This window comes from Plectrocnemia conspersa, unplaced genomic scaffold (assembly GCF_051122295.1).
Source record: "Plectrocnemia conspersa isolate PC_06_02 unplaced genomic scaffold, ASM5112229v1 ptg000007l, whole genome shotgun sequence".
NCBI lineage: Eukaryota > Metazoa > Arthropoda > Insecta > Trichoptera > Polycentropodidae > Plectrocnemia > Plectrocnemia conspersa.
The window spans coordinates 6,482,139-6,503,217 of NW_028277171.1; the positions used below are offsets into that span (position 1 = coordinate 6,482,139).

Here is a 21,079-nt window from a genome sequence, read left to right on the forward strand (position 1 = left end):
ACAGACTTTATTATTTAATCATAATCATATTTTATTACTCAGTACAACCATTAAAAACATTTTATTTAATTAACTAATAGATCGTTGAACATGTATTTTAAAAACAAGTTTTTTACCCCTGTAAGTCGATGTTTATATATAGAAATAACTCGGTTATAATGCTGTCAGTTGATTTTTGTTGTCACTCAAGCTTCATTGTCCATTGTTGCGTATCAATATAATTCTAAAAATGAACGCTGCTTGTTTCTTAGTGTTGATATCATTGTTTTCTTGTTCTGAGAGTAAATTATTGGTGAGTGATTAATTAATTAATTACAAACAATATTTAAATTATCTTTTTATGTATAATACATATGTATATAATGTATAAATTAGTCTTTAGATTCTCCTACGTACAAAGCGGCCGTTGTTGAATATCACCAACAAAGAAATGGAACACTACGAGAAATAGTACAACACGCTTTAGAAGAGTATGTAGATTACATCTCTAAAGCATCCAAAGAGGTTTACTTTTAATATACATTCCAGGTCAGTCCATAAATTCGTGCGTATTTACACAATACAATATATAAATACTTTCCTGAAAATTTAGATAAAGCTTTATCTGTATGTACTGTTGAATCTGACAACTCTCGTAGAAGCTGAGGCAGAACTGGCGGTGGATGTTTTTCTACCTTGTGATTTGTTCTTCGATGTAAGCATGTAAGGGATAACTAACGCAGGATTGGATTGTTTTGTTCTAGTGATTAACAATAATAAAAGGAGAAATACTATATTATAACCTCGAAAACGACAAGCCAATACTAGCATGTGTAAGGCGGGTTCAGCGCGTTCTAGGAACCCGGCCTCGCGTTTAAAAAGCCCCGTGGTTCACAACGACTTTTTAACTCGCTTCGAGCGGTTGAATAATGCGAAATGAAAAAAAATTGTTTCGTCATCACAGCTGGGATTCCCCATTACCTACAGCAGCTACAAATTTTTACTATTATTATTATTTTATTAATTTATTTAGCTAATATAGCTCATTTTTACACTAAACATATATATTATACACATGAATAGAAAAAAAGACTAAATAATATATTGTAATTTATTTCTTAATGCACGAAGGTGTTTCTTTATTCTATTTAGGAAACCCGCTACATTTTTATTTATGTAGATTATCCTAGGAATATTATTATACAAATTCACACTTCCGTACATTAATCCTTTGGCCATACTCGTATTTTTATACCTAACTATCCTTAAATTGTTTCTATTTCTAGTATTAATTATCTATGTACATCTTTATTTTTTATTAAATACTTATTAAAATACTCAGGTAACATATTTTCTAACTTATATATAAATACTAAAATATTCATCTGCAATATTTCTTGAACATTTAACCATTCCAATCTATCAATCATACTTCTACAACTAGTAAATCTATTTTTATTTAAAACTACTCTCATTGGCAATTTTTTGTAATTTTTGCAACATAATTTAATATAATTGATTAAACATGTCTAATGTTGTTGCACAATAATTAAATTGGGGCAATATAATACTATTGTATTTTTTTGTGTTTATACTTAACATATTTTTCTACTATTTTTTGTAATATGTAATTACAATGTTCCTTTAAGTTTAATATTTTATCTACAATTACTCATAAATATTTAATATTACCAATTATCTCTATATTAGAATTATCTATTAAAATTTTTATATTAATATCTAATATATTTTTATAATTAATAAACATATATTTAGTTTTATTCTCATTTAGTATAAGTATTACATTATTTTTTAACCATATTTATATTATACTTAATTCATTATTTAAATTATTTAGAACTTCTTTAACATTATCACCTATAATTAAAGGCAAAATGATGCCTGTAAATGAAAAAAATACAATTGATGAATTAACAGGCTGCATTAAATTACCAACCGATTTATCATACACTTAAACGAAAAATTGATTCAATACGTATTTCAAAATATCACACATTACAAGTCAATAATGGTTAAGTGTACGTGCAATATTAGCTGCAAAAACATGTATATATATGTTATTAACATCATCATTCAACATGTGTTATCAGGTGAAACATATACTTATAAATCAGTAGATACTGTTATGAATCAAGATGAAGCAGTAAATTATCCAACTGAATACTTGAATTCAGTTGATTTAGCTGGATTGTCACTACACGTCATAAATTTGAAGTTTGGTGTTCCTATCATTTTTCTTAGAAAGGTTGATCCACCCCGTATTTGCAATTATACCAGATTGGCAGTCAATAAACTTTAACTGGCAAATTGAAAGGAAAATATGTGCTGCTATCACGCATACCAATAATTCCAATTCAAACGATTGCAATTTTCAATTAAACTGGCTTTTGTAATAACGATAAACAAATCACAAGGTCAATCATAACAAGTATGTGGATTGAATTTAGAGAATCCATGTTTTTCTCATAGTCAATTATGTGTTGCATGCTCCCGTGTAGGAAAATCAAGCGATTTGTTTGTATATGCGCGAAATGGAATCACCAAAAACATCATATATCCCAGAGCATTGCAATGATCTTGAAGGTAAATAATTCATTAATTAAAATAAAATTATATCATTATGTATTTACATGCGATGTGTAAATTTTAAAGTGAATGTGTATTTTTGAGTGAAGTTATATTTTCACTAGTGAAGTCCAAACACATTTTCACCAGTAGATACATATTATATTTATATCAGCGGAAGAAAAAGTACAGACAGCCGTCGTATCTCGCATATTGTTCTGTTCCACAGTGTTTTTTAAAGTATAATTAATAAATAAATGGGAGATCGCAAAAAGCAATTATCGATTTTACTGCTATTGACGGGAATTTTTGACTTCTAAAAAGTGATAATTGTTTTTGCGTCAAAGCCCTATTGACCAAAATTTGGTTTGAATATACTTTGATCAGAAGTGCATATAGGTAATAATATTGTGACGGCGTTTTGACAGTTCCCAGTGTTGCCACACCGCCGCTCAACTGGAGAAGAGGGTGTTTTTAACAACTGGCAATACACACAAGGGTTAGCACCAGGTTCACAATTATAATCATTTTGATAAACAGTACACTAGAGTAAGACCTGATGCACGCATTTTTTTCTAATCTACAGATAATAATTAATCATTATACACGTATTACAATATACACCAGAAATGAGTTAATCAAAACGACATAAATCTATAAATAAATATACAGAAATGCTATTGTAACATTCGACACTCCGTTACGACACCTTGCAGACTGAGCTGATGTTTTACGCCACTCAGATAACATTTATTAAAATAATACAGAGTTTTTAAAAACATGCACGCATTTATGAACTGATATAATTATAGCGTCTATAACTTACAATTTATTATATTTTTTATTTGTTATTTTAGTCGGTGGATATTATAGTGTTTCCCGAAGCAACGCTTAATCGAGTTTGGGATGATTTACCCAACGAATTTATAACTAAAGTGCCTTCCGAAAACGATCATGTCATTCCATGCAATGAAAACACAGCAAACAACGAGGATATTAATGTAAGCTATTATACAATAGTATGTTTTAGTGTAGTTTTGTTGATCAACACAAAAGCAGATTATATTTAACAATTTATAGAATTTTTTCAAGCATATTTTTAATATTTATTTTGCTTTCTTGATATCATTTACAGTTGAAAATTTTGTCATACTATCAACTCAGAGATTCATTAGTAATATTTTCCGCAGTTTAATTTAGCAGTAATACTAATTATTCGACCCTCCCGCATGAACACAATTCCTAAGGCGGAATCATTTATTTATCGTTGACAAACTTTACACATTTACAATCATTCCGTTATTTTCTAATGTACTTATGGACTTAACAATATAAAAATTTACAATATTTTTATGAGTACGAAAATCACCGTGAGTATATTAGTATATAAAGATTAAGTATTTTTTTTGTTCTTAGGTTATTTTACGAGTATAATACTCAATTTAAACCAATTCGATTTACAAAAAGAATTTGCTTAATGTATTCTTACAGGTTTTAAAAGAACTATCGTGCGCTGCCAGGGATGGAGAAATCTATGTCGTTGTAAATGTAGCCGAATACATTGATTGCAAAGAAACCGAAAGAACTGATTGTAATAAAGACAATAAGATGCAATTTAATACAAACGTGGTGTTTGATAGAAATGGAAAAATAATATCAGTGTAAGTTATTTTATTATTATGCATAAACAAAGATTATTTTTACGATTATATAATATCAATCTTATGTGTTTAGATATCGAAAGATACATTTGTACGGAGAAGAAGGTTACACGGAATCGTTGGATAAAGCGTTGGGAATATTTGATACAGATTTCCATGTAAAGTTTGGACACATGATCTGTTTTGATATTTTATATCAAGAGCCGACTTTGCAGTTAATCGAACGGGAAAAGATTCAAAATTTCGCATATCCAACGATGTGGTTTTCAGAAATCCCAGCTCTATCAGGTAAGTGTTTAGTTATGAAATGATTTACAATGTAACTTTTATTAATTACAAATTTATCATTAAGCTGTGCAAGTTCAGCAATCTTTGGCGTACACATATAATGTCAACTTATTGGCAGCTAATGCTAACAATCCGGTTGTAGGAAGTTATGGTTAGTTTCCTATTTTTATGTTTTTTCATACTTTATTATAAAAAAAATTGATGTGTTTTTTAGGTAGCGGAATATTTTTGGGCAAAAAAGGAGCAGCTACACTAATAATAACAGCTGGAAATAAAACAACTATGCGAATAGCAGATGTACCCAAATCGCCAGATAGTATCACATCATATTTTCCGCCTAAAAACACAGAAATTATAGATCCTAATCAACAAGATCATATTGCGACACTTATGGAAAACATGACAATTCACACTTCAGCTTTGATAAATGAAAATGAGACTGTGCAAAAACACAAATTAACGTTTGGAGACAGCGAGTGCGAATTTGAACTGGAATTAAATCCAAATTTTGATTCAGAAAAGGTATGTAACAGAAAAAGTATATTATTAGTTACCAAGCTTAATAAACTGACATCGAACAGGCAGACAATATTTGGTTCTCCTATTCTTAAATAAAGGGTTTACGTGTATCTGCAATACAAAACAAACATCTGTTTGCTAAAGCAGCAAAATCTGGCGTCATGAAATTTACACAGCTTATTATGTCTGAAATGCTTGGGTCAAAGCAACTATTTTTAACTTGCATTGTAAGTTTTGGAATTTTTAGCTGTCAAAGTCAAGACACCATTTTGAATTTTATAATATTCCAATCTCTGGCAGCATCAGGTAATAGTGATGTATAAATACAAATACTTATATAAATCGCGATATTTAAAAGTACACAATATTGATGATAAGCCATGTATGTTTATCTTACACTTTTCAGTTTGATTTTATCCGAAACAAATTTACATTTTGAAAGTATTAGTTTCGTGTAATTTTTCTGTGACTAGGATATTAATAAGGTGTTAAAAATGATCTTGAAATTCGGCTTCACTTACTTCTGTTTGAATTAATGTAAAAGTTTCACAGTTTCTTGTACTATATGTTATTTCACTTAAAACTCGATTATTATTTGCTCCAATTAATCTTTATGAGACAGATTTCTCTACCATATATGCCACTACCAGTTTCTAATTGCATTTTTTCTAATGTATGCAATAATAAGTTAAAGCAAGTTAAAAAAATACAATATATGTACATATCTATTTTGTGTGTACCTTGCGGTCGCACGTTGATCTTATAGGATACATAATTGTTGATGTTGTGACGACCGTTTGCCACGCCATCGAAAATAACATCACTTTTCAGAGCCTTGACAAGAATTGTTTATCAAAAAACAGTAGAAAGTATACCTTGTCGAAAGAAATTTTAGTATAATTTCACTTCTCTGATTGATTTTTGGTTCCGAGAAATCATCTCTTCCAACAGACACCATGTGTATCATTGGATTTTTCACTACGCCTCAGCCAATCTCGAAAGTGTAATAAATTATAATTATTTTTCGCAATCGCATATGATTTGTGTAATTATAATAGATATGTTGTTGTTATTTGCATCACATTGTCTCTTGAATTCTTGGATTTTTCGTGGCTGGACCAATTTTAACATGCATTAAGACATGCAGTGTCCGAGAAAGCGGCTGCTTTCTTGATTTTTTAAGTTACGGTCGATATTCGGCGTAGTTTCGCTAGGTGTCAATTCAGATCACTTCCATGTCGAAAACAAAGTAGTAAAAAGTAATTTTCGGACTACTTCGTTCAAGATGGAAAACGTGTATTCAGAAAAGAAGTGTACACTATGTTCGCGCTTATAGCCTACCCTATCCTACCCTCTACCATCTGGCCAATGCGACGACTTGGGGTGGGAAAAGTCTACGTAATATTTTTTTTACAAACAGCTAGCGATTTGGCAACGATGTTATGGGGTACTTATATTCTGATACCAGTAAACCACATCCCACCGATTTAAAAAATATTTTTTTAATAGAAAATCATGTTTCACTTTTTTCTCTCCTTTTTACTAATACTGAAAATTTTTTACCCACTTCACGATAAAGTCTGAGTAGAATTACTATATATTACTTCATACTTTTAATGTTTTCGAGTGCAGCAATATCGCAGATGAGTTTCAGTTTGTTACAGCTTCGTTCGTCACTGTTACAGAAACTATCAAGTGAATTAGCATTATGTAAATAGTTCTTAAGGCAAATGCTCTTGATATGTCTCATTATTCAATTTGACTCTGCTCTGTTAAATTATTCTAATCTTTTATATTTTATATGTGTGTGCAAATGCGCACTGTCACCGCTTTACCATTCGCCCATCATACAATTTACGTTTATTGAGTAACTTCTCCCTTCCTGATTTTTCTTCTTGACGTATTATCGGGTTGAAGAACCAACAAAACCACTTGAGATTGGTTTTAATCATTTTATATCTGGCTTTTATAAAACATAATACGTAGGTTCAATACCCCCGCATCCGCACGTTAAGGAGATTAGTGGTATAAAACCGAGCGGAAGTTTTCCACTCGGATAGGTCCAAGCATCTCTTGGCCATTACGACATTTTTATTCCGTCTCCAAAAAAGATAGTGATGCCGGAGACCATCAGTAGCTAAATCGCGATGGTCTACCCGTCCAGGTCGTATCTCGTGATGACCTAGGAAGGAGGCCTGACCTAGCGTCTGTATGCGCAGTATGCAGGCGCGAAAGCCAGGCTAGGTAATATCCGGTCGCTCATGGGCCGAAACTCATGAGCCTGATGCGACCGCGGAAGGAGGGCGTGGGCCCAAGGACCTTCCACGACATTTTTACAGGAAAACAGATTTTAAGTGTATATATATCCAATCTAACGTTAGTTTTATATAAATTAGGTAATATATTAAAGTTAAATTCAAACTGTTTCCTTTACAGTGCCGCTGTCGACACAATAACCAAACAGCTGATACAGTTCTAAATGTACTCGCTCAAAACACGGCCATTTTTTAATCTTTGACCTAAATTAGCAGAACACTCTTCAAATGCTATATTATAATATTGGGATACATTTCTTCTAATGAAAAAATGTTCTATTGTATTTAGTTTATGTATTTCATTCATATTTATTTGATAAAATTGCAATTTGTTAATTTAATAAAATATTTGTAACTTAAAAATATAGAATATTTAAATAATAAGAGTGCAAGTATGTTTATGTCACTTGACAATATTAGACTGAAATCGGAAACAGAATTCATTTAACACTTAATCAACGGGTCATTTTTAGCCGCGTGATTTTCGCATAGCACAGAGTTACTTCAACAAAATTATTTTATCAGTGGCTTGCTTCTTACATAAATATTCATTTTCGGTCATCTGCACTTTTAAAATCAGAAGAGGCGAGAATAATACCAGTATAAGATATGTTTTATTGCTTTTCTTCGCGCTTGAATAAAATTTCCGGTGACATTTTACAATCTCTATGTATAAATCACACAAAGTAATAATTATATTTCCATACCAACAAAACTACATCGTCAAGCGAGTAACTGTCATACTCCTAATCCTAGTCGTCAAATATGAAAACCAGTTTGTCAGCTTTTTAATGCTATATGTATCTTTTTGCATACTTGTAATAGCAGTCATAATTAAATAATAAATAAAATAAAACATAATTAACGTGTTTGAAAATACTTTTCAGACTGGTACGAAGCATTACGTTTATAGAGCAGTGATGTTTAATGGAGTTCGATCTTTCAGCTACGTTACAGGAGGTTTTATAGAATGTGTGATTGTTGCATGTACAACCACAGATTTATCATCGTGCGGTTTGAGGTAATATTATATATTATATTAACAACACACCCTAATATTAATATCCTAATGAAAAAACATTAATTTTACAGATTCGACAAGTATAAAGATATTAAACCGACTGTTGAAATATCAAAAATCACAATCAAAGCGACAGCTCCAAAGCCAGTCTTTAACACTACACTGAACTGCCACAATATAGTTTATCATCCGATTTCCCTTCTGTACAATTTAGCGCCTCTAGACGTTGATCATTTCGATTATCAAATTGAAGATCTTAATGAAGAGCGAGTAAAAATTCAAACATCAATGATTAAACCACAGTCAGAACTATTGGCGTTTGGAATCTTTGGTAGAACGTTCAACAAAGACAACATGCCGTTGACAAATTCAACTAGTAACACGTTCTCAACAACAAATTATTATGTAATTATTTTATGTTCTATGGTTTGCATTTTGTTTATAAAATCATACTAAATTATTTGTTGTAAATATTATTATTTTTGTATATTTCTCATTGTATAAATTTACATTAGCATGAAGCATGAATCATAAACATGAATCGAAGGAATGGTATATTACATATATAATACAAAAACAAACAAAATGAATCCTACATATAATAATACAAATTTAATCAATATAAAACAGGAAACACATAAGAACATTACTCGGACTCGGAAAGTTTTAAAAAAGAAAATAAGCCCATTCAAAGCACTTGGATTGGCTCGGCGCAAGTCAATACATGTTGAGGAAGACTAAGAATTAAACCCAATCAGGCCTATACTACGCTAAAGTCGAGTTTTGTTAATATAAAATTATTGCTGTGAATTGTTATTTTGTAAGCTTTTAGTTTTATTTTCTTATTAAATATGTAAAGAATATTGAATTGTTTTATTACAATATGCAACTGTGACACTTATCCAAGCGTGCTTTCACTTCAGTAAACCGCACGGACTTAGTTAGGCCCAACCTCCTACCTGGGCTGTCTGCGGTTAGATAAACCGGCTCGAAACCATTAAATAAGAGATATCAGTGTTGGGAGAAAGAATGAAAGTATGTACGAACTTTGTAACATAGATTTTGTGGATCAATATTCCTCAGCAGCCTTATAATGCTAACAAGTGATAGGTTATGCTGTGATAATCCACAATGGTAATTTAAAAACATATCTGAATAATCTTGTCATTTTAATGTGTACATATTTACATATTTAAATTAACTGATAAATCGTTGATATTGATTCTACGATTATTTAAAAAATAAGTTTATTACCCCTGTAAGTCCAAGTTTATATATAGAAGTAATTTGATAGTATTGCTGTCAGTTGATTTTTGTTGTCATAGAAGCTTCTTTGTTCGTTGTTGCGTATCAATATGATAATTCAAAAAACAAACGCTGTTTATTTCTTAGTGTTGATATCATTGTTTTCTTGTTCTGAGAGTAAATTATTGGTGAGTGATTAATTGATTAAAAATTAATTTTGAACAATGTTTAAGTTATATTTTTACGTAGTATATAATGCATTAGTATGTATGTATGTATATATCAGGTTGTTCTATAAGTCTGCTTTTTTAAGTGCGGGTTAAATGAGTTAAAAATTAAAACGTGTAATACTTTTAGTAAATTACATATTCTCTTTTTTTTTCTACAATTATTTTGAACATGTTAATCAATATTTTTATATCTGACTTAAAAAAAATATATTTTTGGTAGCTACAAATTATTTAATGTCGTTTTTGTAAAAATTTTCACCTAAAGACTGTTACAGAGATTTAAATATATGATATTCGTTTAGAGCAATGTCTTAAGGAATACGGTGAGTGAGAAAAGAATTCCAAAGAAAATCCATTGATTTTTTCTATCGGCTTCTTGGATACATAAGGGCAAACGCTGTCTTGGTGTAAAATTCTTTAATTCATAAGGAAAGGTTTTTATTATGATTTGAGTAGCTATTAAACGAATTAGCTGAGCATACTATGTGTCTGTCGTAATTGTCTGCTTATTACATTATCTTATTGGGGTATAATCCTGTTCTCGGGGTTGGAATTGGGGGTTGATTGGCATCTAACTACTGCTTTTTACGTCGCGTCGTGTTTCATCTTTAATAACAATTTCACTCAAAAATAAGTATTTTCGTTTTAGAATCATATTTTATTGGCATATTGAAATTCGCTGTGCGAGTTTTGTTAAAAAATTAAAACTGCTTTTATCTTTTTAAATATCTGAACTGATGTAAACGACACGTTGAGCTTTTGTGCTAGTGTTATAAATATACAGATAATGTTATCACTTAAATATCCTTTTATATATATTATTATATTATTGTTTATGTTATCGTAGGATATTTCTCAATTTTTATGTAACCGTATAAATAGGCCCGACCCACTGGTAAGAAGGAGAATCAGAGTGGGATTTGTGAACGGAGGCCGAACGCTAGACGTTGCTTCGACTGTAAATAATTAATTCAAATATTTATTAGAGACAACAAATGAAAAAAATAAAATAATTACAATAAGTGAATTAGAACATTATTTTTGCTCCTTTATGACACTAGTTCTGTATTATTAATCTTGGACCTACTTTGATGGCAGCCCTAATATCCTCACTAACAACTCTCCATTACGTAGATATTCAATAGCAAAATTCCTGGAACGAAATTTTTAGAACCACATTTGACATTTTTTAAATTTAATGGCATCCCTAACCATTACATATGTTTTTTTACTGCTATGACCTAAGTGAAACTCATAAAGCATAGTATAGCTAAACTGAGAGTATTTATCTCCATTTCGATTGTTAATTTAAGGTTGAAAATATCTAAACAAAAAATATATCGTTACTTAAAAGCATCATTGATACAAATACTGTTAAAAAACAGTAAAATTATCGTTATTTTATAAAAATTTACAGATTTTTAAATGTAAGATAAAAAACGCTAATGGAACAACATGGTATATGAATGTATTACTATATTAACATTGTTAAATACAAACATAATTATCTTTATTATTATAATTGTTTTTAGTCATTAGATTCTCCTACATACAAAGCGGCCGTTGTTGAATATCACCAACAAAGAAATGGAACAGTACGAGAAACAGTACAACATGCTTTAGATGAGTATGTAGATTATATCGCTAAGGCATCCAAAAAGGTTTACTTTTAATATATGTACATTGCAAGTCAGTCCATAAATTCGTACGTATTTAGACCATATTATCTTATTTTCTGAAGTAACGCGTTGGTATAAATAGGTACGTTCATAAATATTTAGCTTGGTAGATTAGGCTCAATCATTAATCTGACAACACGTTTGTATAAGCTGAGCCAAAACTGACGGTAAATCAGGTTACATAAAGGACATTAGCAGACGAGAGCAATGATATGCTTTTAAATTTCAGCCTTGTTATTGGTTCCTCGATGTACGGGATACGTCGACGTAGGGCTGTAGAACTTTGTTTTGGTGATCTGGTGTTTGGTGTTCACAATAGTGAAAGGGTAAATAATATATTAAAATAGACAGACCAATACTGTCCTGTGTATCTCTCCACAAACCGGTTCTGCATTTGAAGGCGACCGACTGATCACAAAAAATACTTGATTTTTTTTCTTCAAATTTTTTTTTTCTTAAGAAAATAACAAGAAATATCTATTTTTTTCTTTGTTCACAGTATATCATAACAACTTACTTTTTTGAACTGATATTAAAAACATGGTCTTGATCCACTGTTGTAAAAATGTGTGGCAAGGTCAAAGTTCGCATGAACTTTGATTATGTACAGTAGGATGTAATAAAGAGTTTTTATTGTTGCTTAAAAGTGATTACATCAAAAATTAGATAAATTGTATGACATTGAACTCAAAGACACATATTCTTAGTTAGCATTTGTAAGGAAAATAAAGAGTATTTTTTTAGAAGTTTGATTTCCAATTGACAACACTTTTCTAGCGACAGCCATTTCACTATGAATAGACTTACGCCAGAAGAACGCTGGCAAATTGTGTAAATTAATTTCGAAAATCGTGGTTCAGTTCACGAAACTTACCGTATGCTACGTTTATTTTACGGTCGACATAAACGTCCATCTGAGCAAGATATTCGAATAACCATGGATCGTTTTCGCACCACTCATACTCTAATTGGTAATACGCGTCCCCAGAGACGTCGTATATAATTTTTTAACCATTTATTTTGTTTATCTATTTTGCAAAGAAAAATAATTAATGTATTTACATATTAGGTAATCCCGGAATTAATGTCGTTTTTTATTAAAACTCAAACTTATTTTTTTTTTCAATTATTTAATATTTTTTTAATACAAAGTAATTTCTAGTGTTATCTACGACTCTTTGCCATCTTGTTACTAGATCTAAAATTCCTTATTCATAAAAGGCTTTTGGTTTAGATTCGAAGAACTCCGAAAGACCCGATTTCAGTTTTTGTCGAATTGTCGAATTTTTTGTTCCCTAATTGCGTTTCTAAAAAGCGAAATAAGTGAAAGTTGCTCGGTACCAAGTCCAGAGAATAGGGTGGATGCAATAAAACATCCCAGCTAAGGTCCTGGATTTTTTTACGGGTAATATCGGCAACATGCGGCTGGGCGTTATCATGTTGAAGAATGACATTACTTTTATTCACAAGAGCAGGTCTAATTTTTTGTAACGTCGTATTTAATTTGTCCATCTGTTCACAATAGAGGGCTGCAGTAACAGTTTGCCCTTGTTTTAAAACATCATAATAAATTACACCTTTCGAATCCCACCACACACACAATAATGCTTTCCGAGGATGTAGTCCTGGTTTTGGTGTTGGAATTGGGGTTTGACCTCGATTTAACCATTGTTTCTATTTTTTTATATCATGATAAAGAACCCATTTTTCGTCTCTGGTGATAAAGTCATGGAGAAACGGGGTAAAATGTTGCTTTTCTTGCAGTATTTTGCATGTGTTGAGGCGTTGAGCTTTGTTGCGTCGGTGAGCGCGTGAGGAACCGAGATACCTTATTTTTTAACTTTTCGCAGTTTCTCAAGATAACGATGGGTGTTCGACCGTGATGTGCCGACTTTCTTCGATAATTCATCAATGGTCATAATCGGATTTGCTTCGATTTCCGCCTTTAGAGCTGGACTATCCACTAGACTGGGCCGTCCACTTCGAAGCTCGTCCTTCAAATCGAGATTGCCCGTTGGAAATTTTTTGAACCCACTTTGGCACTTTCTTTTGTCCAGTATATCATCGTAAATGTCATAAATGCATTCTGTTGCTTCTGTCGCAGTTTTTTTTGAATGAAACGAAAACAGCATACAGTTTCTTAAATGTGTTTCCGAAGGACACGTCTCTGCCATTGTTTGTAAATGGGGTAGAAAAGTTTTTTTTGTTTAAAAGAAAGGCAAAGGATCACAGAAAAGAAAAAAATTACAACGCACGTATTCACTGCTCATCGGACCCAAAAATACTAAGCCAAAGTTGCCTATTAAAAAAACGACATTAATTCCGGGATTACCTAATATATTCTCAAATATAAAACATACTTTTTTTTGCATTTCATTATCTATTTCTGAATATTTTACCATGAATACTATATTTATAAGGAGCGAAATTATTATTTTTTGCATAATTTAATACAAATACATATTTATTAGCATACGAAATATCTTAATTTTTCGAGGACGAATTGCTTTGTAAAAAAACAAAAACCGATTTTTTTTCGGTCGGTTATTTAGAAGCCCTATACCCTACTATTTCACAATTATCTCAGATAACATTGAATAAAATAATACAAAGCTTAAAAATATACGTACGCATTTATGAACTGGCTTAATTATAGTATACATAAGCAACAATGTATGTAGTACATATTTTATTTTTTATTTTAGATGGTGGATATTATAGTGTTTCCTGAAGCAACGCTTAATAGAATTTGGGACGGTACTTCACATGATTTTAAAACTAAAGTGCCTTCCGAAAAAGATCATGTCATTCCGTGCAATGAAAACACATTAAACAGAGAGGATATTAATGTAAGCTAATGTAAAATATTATAATATAGTTTTGTTGATCAATAGAGAAGCAGATTTTTTTCAGCGATAATAATTTATTAAAGAATATTTTTAATATTTATTTTGCTCTTTTGATATAAATTACAGCAGCAAACTATGTTTATCGTACTATGAACTATCAACTTACAGATTCATTAGTAACATTTACAATTGTGCCGAGAAATCTTCTTGCTTAAAATGCATTGGATTTAAGACTTTACTTCGTTTCATTTAACAGAGTCACTTTGAGGCATATCTTGTACTTCACAACGGCATTTCATTGGTCCGCTTGCGCCGGGTAAAGTTGTCATATACGTTCCAACTATTTCATTGTTATTCCGACACTCGCAGCGCACGGACGTCTTCAAATTATTATCGCTATACATACGTGAATAATAACGATTGATAATTTATTGATTTTGATAGCTTATAACTTTTACTATTTCAACATAAACAAATTTAGTAACTAATTTGTTTAAAGTATAGAAAGGAATAATATAAGTATGTACAGTGAACGTATATCAGCATCTTGTACTTTAGAGCAAATTGGTGGGGCGTACACCCAAAGTTGTCATCTCTTTTTCACTTATGAATAATGATAAAATGAATCGACTTAAAGTGACTCTGTTTGAAGAAACGTAGTATAGTGAATATTTTTCAGAAGGAATTTATCAGAGTTGATATAAAAGTAATAATCATATGACTCTCGCGCATGAACACAATTCCTACCCCTACTACTGACATACAACCTTACCCCCCCCTTATTGTTTGCGTTAAATAAGCCACTGAATCGATGAGAACAAATCTTATCAATCTAGATTATGTCAAAAAGCCTACATTCATTTAAGTGAATTAAGTGGAAAGTGAACAACACTCCTCTTTTTCTCATCCATACTGATCTTTACCAATCACAGGCCTAATGAGCGTGAATAGACTTATATTTATAAAAAAAAACTTGTTTTGTTAAGAATAATAATTTATCTAGCAAAGCTAACGCTTTGTTTTTCTATCAAACTTATTAAAAATAAATAAACGGAATGTGTACGAATTCTGTACGTTGAAATCTAAATTGCCGAATGTTTATTAAGATGGCAAAATTCCTTAATTATTAATGGAGGTTTTTCAATGTTGCGGCTGCACTCCGGAATTCATTATAAAATGTACTCTAAGTTGGGCAATTTTTTATAACAAACTCTGTACATTTACAATCTTTCCGTTATTCTGATTTATGTGATTTTAATTAATCTTTCCAACGAACTTAGTATATTTTGTAAGATGAAGTATTTTTGGAAGTGCAATACTCAATTTAAATAAATTCGATCGATAAAAATTACTTGCCTAATATATTCTTACAGATATTAAAAGAACTATCGTGCGCTGCCAGGGACGAACAAATTTATGTCGTTGTAAATGTTGCCGAATACATTGATTGTAACGAAACCGTACACACTAATTGTAATAAAGATAACGAGCTTTATTTTAATACAAACGTCGTGTTTGATAGAAAAGGAGAAATAATATCAGTGTAAGTAATTTTAAAACATGAACAAAGTTTATTTTTAAGATTATATAATATCTGTTTAGGTATCGAAAGATACATTTGTTCGGAGAAAAAGATTACACTGAATCGTTGGATAAAGCTTTGGGAATTTTTGATACAGATTTCAATGTAAAGTTTGGACACATGATCTGTTTTGATATTTTATATCAAGAGCCGACTTTGCAGTTAATCGAACGGGAAAAGATTAAAAATTTCGCATATCCAACGATGTGGTTTTCAGAAATCCCAGCTTTATCTGGTAAGTGTTTAGTTATGAAATAATTTACGATGATACTTTGCTTTATTACTAATTTATCTTTAAGCTGTGCAAGTTCAGCAAACTTTGGCGTACACGCATAATGTCAATTTATTGGCAGCTAATGCTAACAATCCGGTTGTAGGAAGTTATGGTTAGTTTTTCTATTTTTATGTACTTATTTCAGACTTTTTTAAATAATTTTGATGTGGATTTTAGGTAGCGGAATATATTTAGGCAAAAGAGGAGCAGCTACACTAATAATAACCGCGGAAAAGAAAACAACTATGCGAATAGTAGACGTACCTAAATCCCCAGATAGTATCACGCCATATTTTCCGAGTAAAATCATGGACGATATAGATCCTAATCAACAAGATGGTATAAATACACTTGCGGAAAACATGGCAATTCACGTTTCAGCGGTGATATATGAGAATGCAACTGTGCAAAAGCACACATTAACGTTTGAAAACAGCGAGTGCGTATTTGAACTCCAATTAAATCCTAATTTCGATTCAAAAAAGGTATGTACATATATAAAAAAAATGTATTTGTGATTCCCAACATCCCAAACTTATTAAACTGACGTTGAACTAGTGGAAAATAATTGACGTGTAGTTTCAAAACGAAAAAAACTGTTCATTGTCATGAACATCTCGGACAGAACCGGGTAGTAGAATAGTAATGTATAAATACAAATACTAATATAAATCACTGTATACAAAGAATACAACATTAATTATAAAGCGCTGCCTATTCCTACCACACGTTCCACTTTGATTTTATCTGAAACCCATTTATCTTTTGAAAGTATTAATTTAGCAACTGTAGGAAGCTAGTAAGTGTGCGCTGTTACTTCCTTATCACTCGCTTACCGTACACGCTTGATTGTATATAACCACTCCTCTCACAATTTTTTTCTTGAGACCATGACCCTTGTGGTAAGACCGTCTTATCGGGATGAAGGACCAGCGAAAACATTAGAGGTTGATTTGAATAAATTTATTTCCATTTTCTACAAAACATTATATGTAGGCTCAATAACCCACGTCAACACATTAAAGAAACCAACGGTTTAAGAGCAGGCGGAATTAATTAATTATTTAATTTAATTAATGAAATATTAAATATAATGTTTGATTAATAAAAGCTTTTTTTTTTAAAAAAGTTGGATTACCCTTTACAAATATGTATCATACTACATATTTGTGTAATGACAAAATTTGAAGTACTATAGTATTTTAAATTTTGTCATAAGAAACTGTTAGTAGTAAAAAATAATTACAGAATTACTATGGATAAATTATAACTCATTGAACTAAATCCACTGATTTTTGTAAATTAAAACATAATCAAAAAACTTTTCATCAGACCGGTACGAAGCATTACGTTTATAGAGCAGTTATGTTTAATGGTGTTCGATCTTTCCGCTACGTTACAGGAGGTTTTATGGAATGTGCGATTGTTGCATGTACAACCACAGATTTATCATCGTGCGGTTTGAGGTAATATCATATATTGACAACACATCCTTACATATATCATAATGAAAAAATTCTTAAATTTTACAGATTCCACAAATATAAAGATATTAAGCCGACCATTGAAATATCAAAAATCTCAATCATAGCGACAGCTCCAAAGCCAGTCTTTAACACTACTCTGAACTGCCACAATATAGTTTATCATCCGATTTCCCTTCTGTACAATTTAGCGCCTCTAGACGTAGATCAATTTGATTATCAAATTGAAGATCTTGATGATACTGAGGAAGTAAAAATTCAAACGTCAATGATCAAACCACAGTCGGAACTATTAGCGTTTGGAATCTTTGGTAGAACGTTCAACAAAGACAACATGCCATTGACAAATTCAACTATCAACTCATTCTCAACATCAATATATTATGTAAATATTTTATGTTTTATGGTTTGCATTTGGTTTTTATAAAATCACACTAAATTCATTATTATATTTGTATATATTATTATTTTTGTATATTTCTCATTGTATATTTACATAAAAGCATGAAGCATGAATCATATACATGAATTAAAGGAATGGTATAGTTAATATAGAATATAAGACAAAATGAATCTTATATAATAAAAATAATTCAATATTAAACAGGAACAAGGTCTAAACACGACTCCGACACGCATTAGGACTATTAAAAAGAGAGTAAGCCCATTCAAATCACTCAGATTGGCTCGACGCAAATCAACATAGGTGGTTCAGGAAAGCTTAGAATTGAATTTGACCAGGCCTATACTACGCTAATGTTAGGATTTGTTAATATAAAAGTATTGTTGTTAAATGTAATTTTATTAATTCGCAGTTATATTTCCTAATAAATATGTGAATAATATGAACTGTTTTATTACAATTTATGAGTAAAAAAATATAAACCATAGAGAGTAATTGCATGAGATTCAACCTATACGCAACTGTTTTCCTTAACCAATCTTAGAACCCTATGAAGACTGGGCTACGCCCGACCTCCTACTTTTTTGTTAGAGGGGAAATCTTCAAAGTGAAGAATCAGAACAGTGAACATCCCATGAATAACTTTCTGCAACGAATCTAAAGTTGATGATAGAAAAACTCTAAAATATTGGAAAAAGTAATATTCAACATTTTCCCCAGTATGATCCTAAATGCTTATATCATTTATGAAATAAACGTGGGTAGTAAATATATGCAAGGTTTTTAATTTACATAAAGTATAATTGAAAAAATATGAGGAGGGATGGTTACAAATAAAATATTAACCACCTATTCCAACTACAAATGCTACCCCAAGAGAATTAAGAGGGTTGGAAAAATTACCTTGTCGTAATATGAGAAGATGTATTGTATGCAGTTCCTAAAATGAAGAACCTATAAAAAGATCTAGCTTAATTTGTGTGTACATGAAATATGTGTAGGCCAGCACAAATGTAAAGAAGAGGTAAAAAAACTTTATTTTTTTTATAACGTAAATATTACCTTTTTATTTACCAAAAACTTTTTTGCATATGCAGCTACTAACATCTAAGAAATGATAAGAAAAAATGTTATGTGTAAAGGAAAAATGTAAAATTTAATGTTCAACTTGTTTTTATTTATTATTGAAAGCCATATATTATTTTTTAATATACTAAAAAATATTTTAAGGTTTTTCCATATACATACGTTTAGCAACTGTTATATTTTTGTTATAGTGTATAAAAATTTTACGATTGCTTCTCATTTAAAAAGATGTTGATTTTTTTATATTCCTTTTTTTTAGTTAAAAAAAGATGTTGATTTTTTTGAAAATTGTTGGCAATTCTTATATAATATGAAAAAATGTGTGGCACTATTATTATATTGTTTCTCATGACCGTTTCATAACAAAAAAATATTTATTCAATGCACCGGAGAGTCCTTGTGTGTTATTTATGAGAGAACCCTTTAGTTCTAGTCGTAACAAGAACCTTTGTGTAATCGCACGCGAGTTTCAAGAATAACGTCATTTACAAACGAGATCCTGTATGGTCCTACATCATTTCTGTCTCAATCGTATAAAGTTTATGATTCCTCAGTTTCTTTTTGCTCGTATTAATACTGCAGTTTCTCCTTTAAAAAATTGAATTTTTAAAAATGTGCGAAATAGCGAATTGTGCAAAAATAGAATGTGGGAAAATTGAGGGTCGCCTGTATTTTAAACTAGACCTGTAGATCGAAGGCGTATTTTGATTTTAAGCTAAATTCTACACCCAAAAGTAAAACATATTTGTATTTATGTAAATAGTTTCGAAAATGGTTCTTTTTTGGTTTACTTCACACGTGCCGCCATAGTTGGCCACACAAGCAGGGATCTGTCCGAGACAGGTGTACGGCGGACAAATCCGATCGTGTGTGGTGTGAAAAAACACAGATGTGGCTGTCCGCTGCCCGCGCTCAAACGAACGGATCGGAGAGTGCGTGCGAAAACGACTTTTACGCATGCGACAAATTTCTTAATTATCAAGTGCTCCTATATGTGTACAAGCCCCGCTTTTGGCCCGAATAAAATCGACCAGTACCATTACTTTTTTTCACGTTAGCTTTCAATTTATATTTTTAATCAATATTTAAAATAAAATTGTAAAATTCAATTATTATAGAAATAATTTGCCATTGAAAGGGTTAACGTGCTATTATATACAATATTGGTTGGATACTTAGCTGTATTTTTTATTAAAAATATAATATACTTAATACCTAATACGGATTATTAAATACTCTTAACAAATATAAAAATGTGATCTGAAATGAATATGCAAGTAAAATAATATATTTACCACAAAAATAATTATTTCAATTTATCACTAAATATAGATTTTGTACTAAATGATATACATCAATGTTATTTATACAACATAAACTATTATATAATTGCAGTAACTATTTTGATAATGGTTTTATACTTGGCTAAATTGAATAACTAATGTTTGTACATATATTATATAAGATTATAGTTGTCTATTTTGTTTTATATAAAACATAATTTATTGTTCTAAGACAACATAATAGAATTTGTGGATTATAAATTGTCTTTATAAAATACTTCACAATAGCAGTTTTTAAATAATACCCATATTAATTAGTGTGTTATCTAATTAACACTGGATGTAAATAAGATCTTCAGCAGAAAAGGCAATGTTTCACATAGATAGAAAATACCAATAGTAAAATCACTAGATATTATAACACATTTGAGTCGCAAAATACGTACATAAAAGGACCGTATCTAAACCACAATATCATTTGAACCGAAATAAAAGGCATTTCGCTATGAATATAAATAAACATTCAATGATTCATAAGCTTTTGAGGAAATAATTTTGAATGAAAAGTACAAGCAACATTTTACAGAAAATATGG

The 21,079-nt window shown here is 30.7% G+C and overlaps 1 protein-coding gene across 1 annotated transcript; it reads left to right on the top strand.

Moving 5' to 3' along the window:
• The first annotated feature begins 163 nt into the window (after positions 1-163).
• LOC148233753 (uncharacterized) lies at positions 164-18,555 on the top strand. Its single transcript, XM_088188954.1, has 20 exons — positions 164-292; positions 376-504; positions 3,423-3,566; positions 4,057-4,226; positions 4,300-4,514; positions 4,579-4,665; positions 4,729-5,036; positions 8,236-8,369; positions 8,441-8,774; positions 9,000-9,108; positions 9,762-9,802; positions 11,377-11,505; positions 14,229-14,372; positions 15,746-15,915; positions 15,975-16,189; positions 16,254-16,340; positions 16,406-16,713; positions 17,561-17,694; positions 17,761-18,097; positions 18,320-18,555. Exons 1-20 carry the CDS (start codon positions 230-232, stop codon positions 18,416-18,418), a joined length of 3,357 nt encoding a protein of 1,118 aa, XP_088045080.1. The 5' UTR covers positions 164-229; the 3' UTR covers positions 18,419-18,555.
• The last annotated feature ends 2,524 nt before the right edge of the window (positions 18,556-21,079 follow it).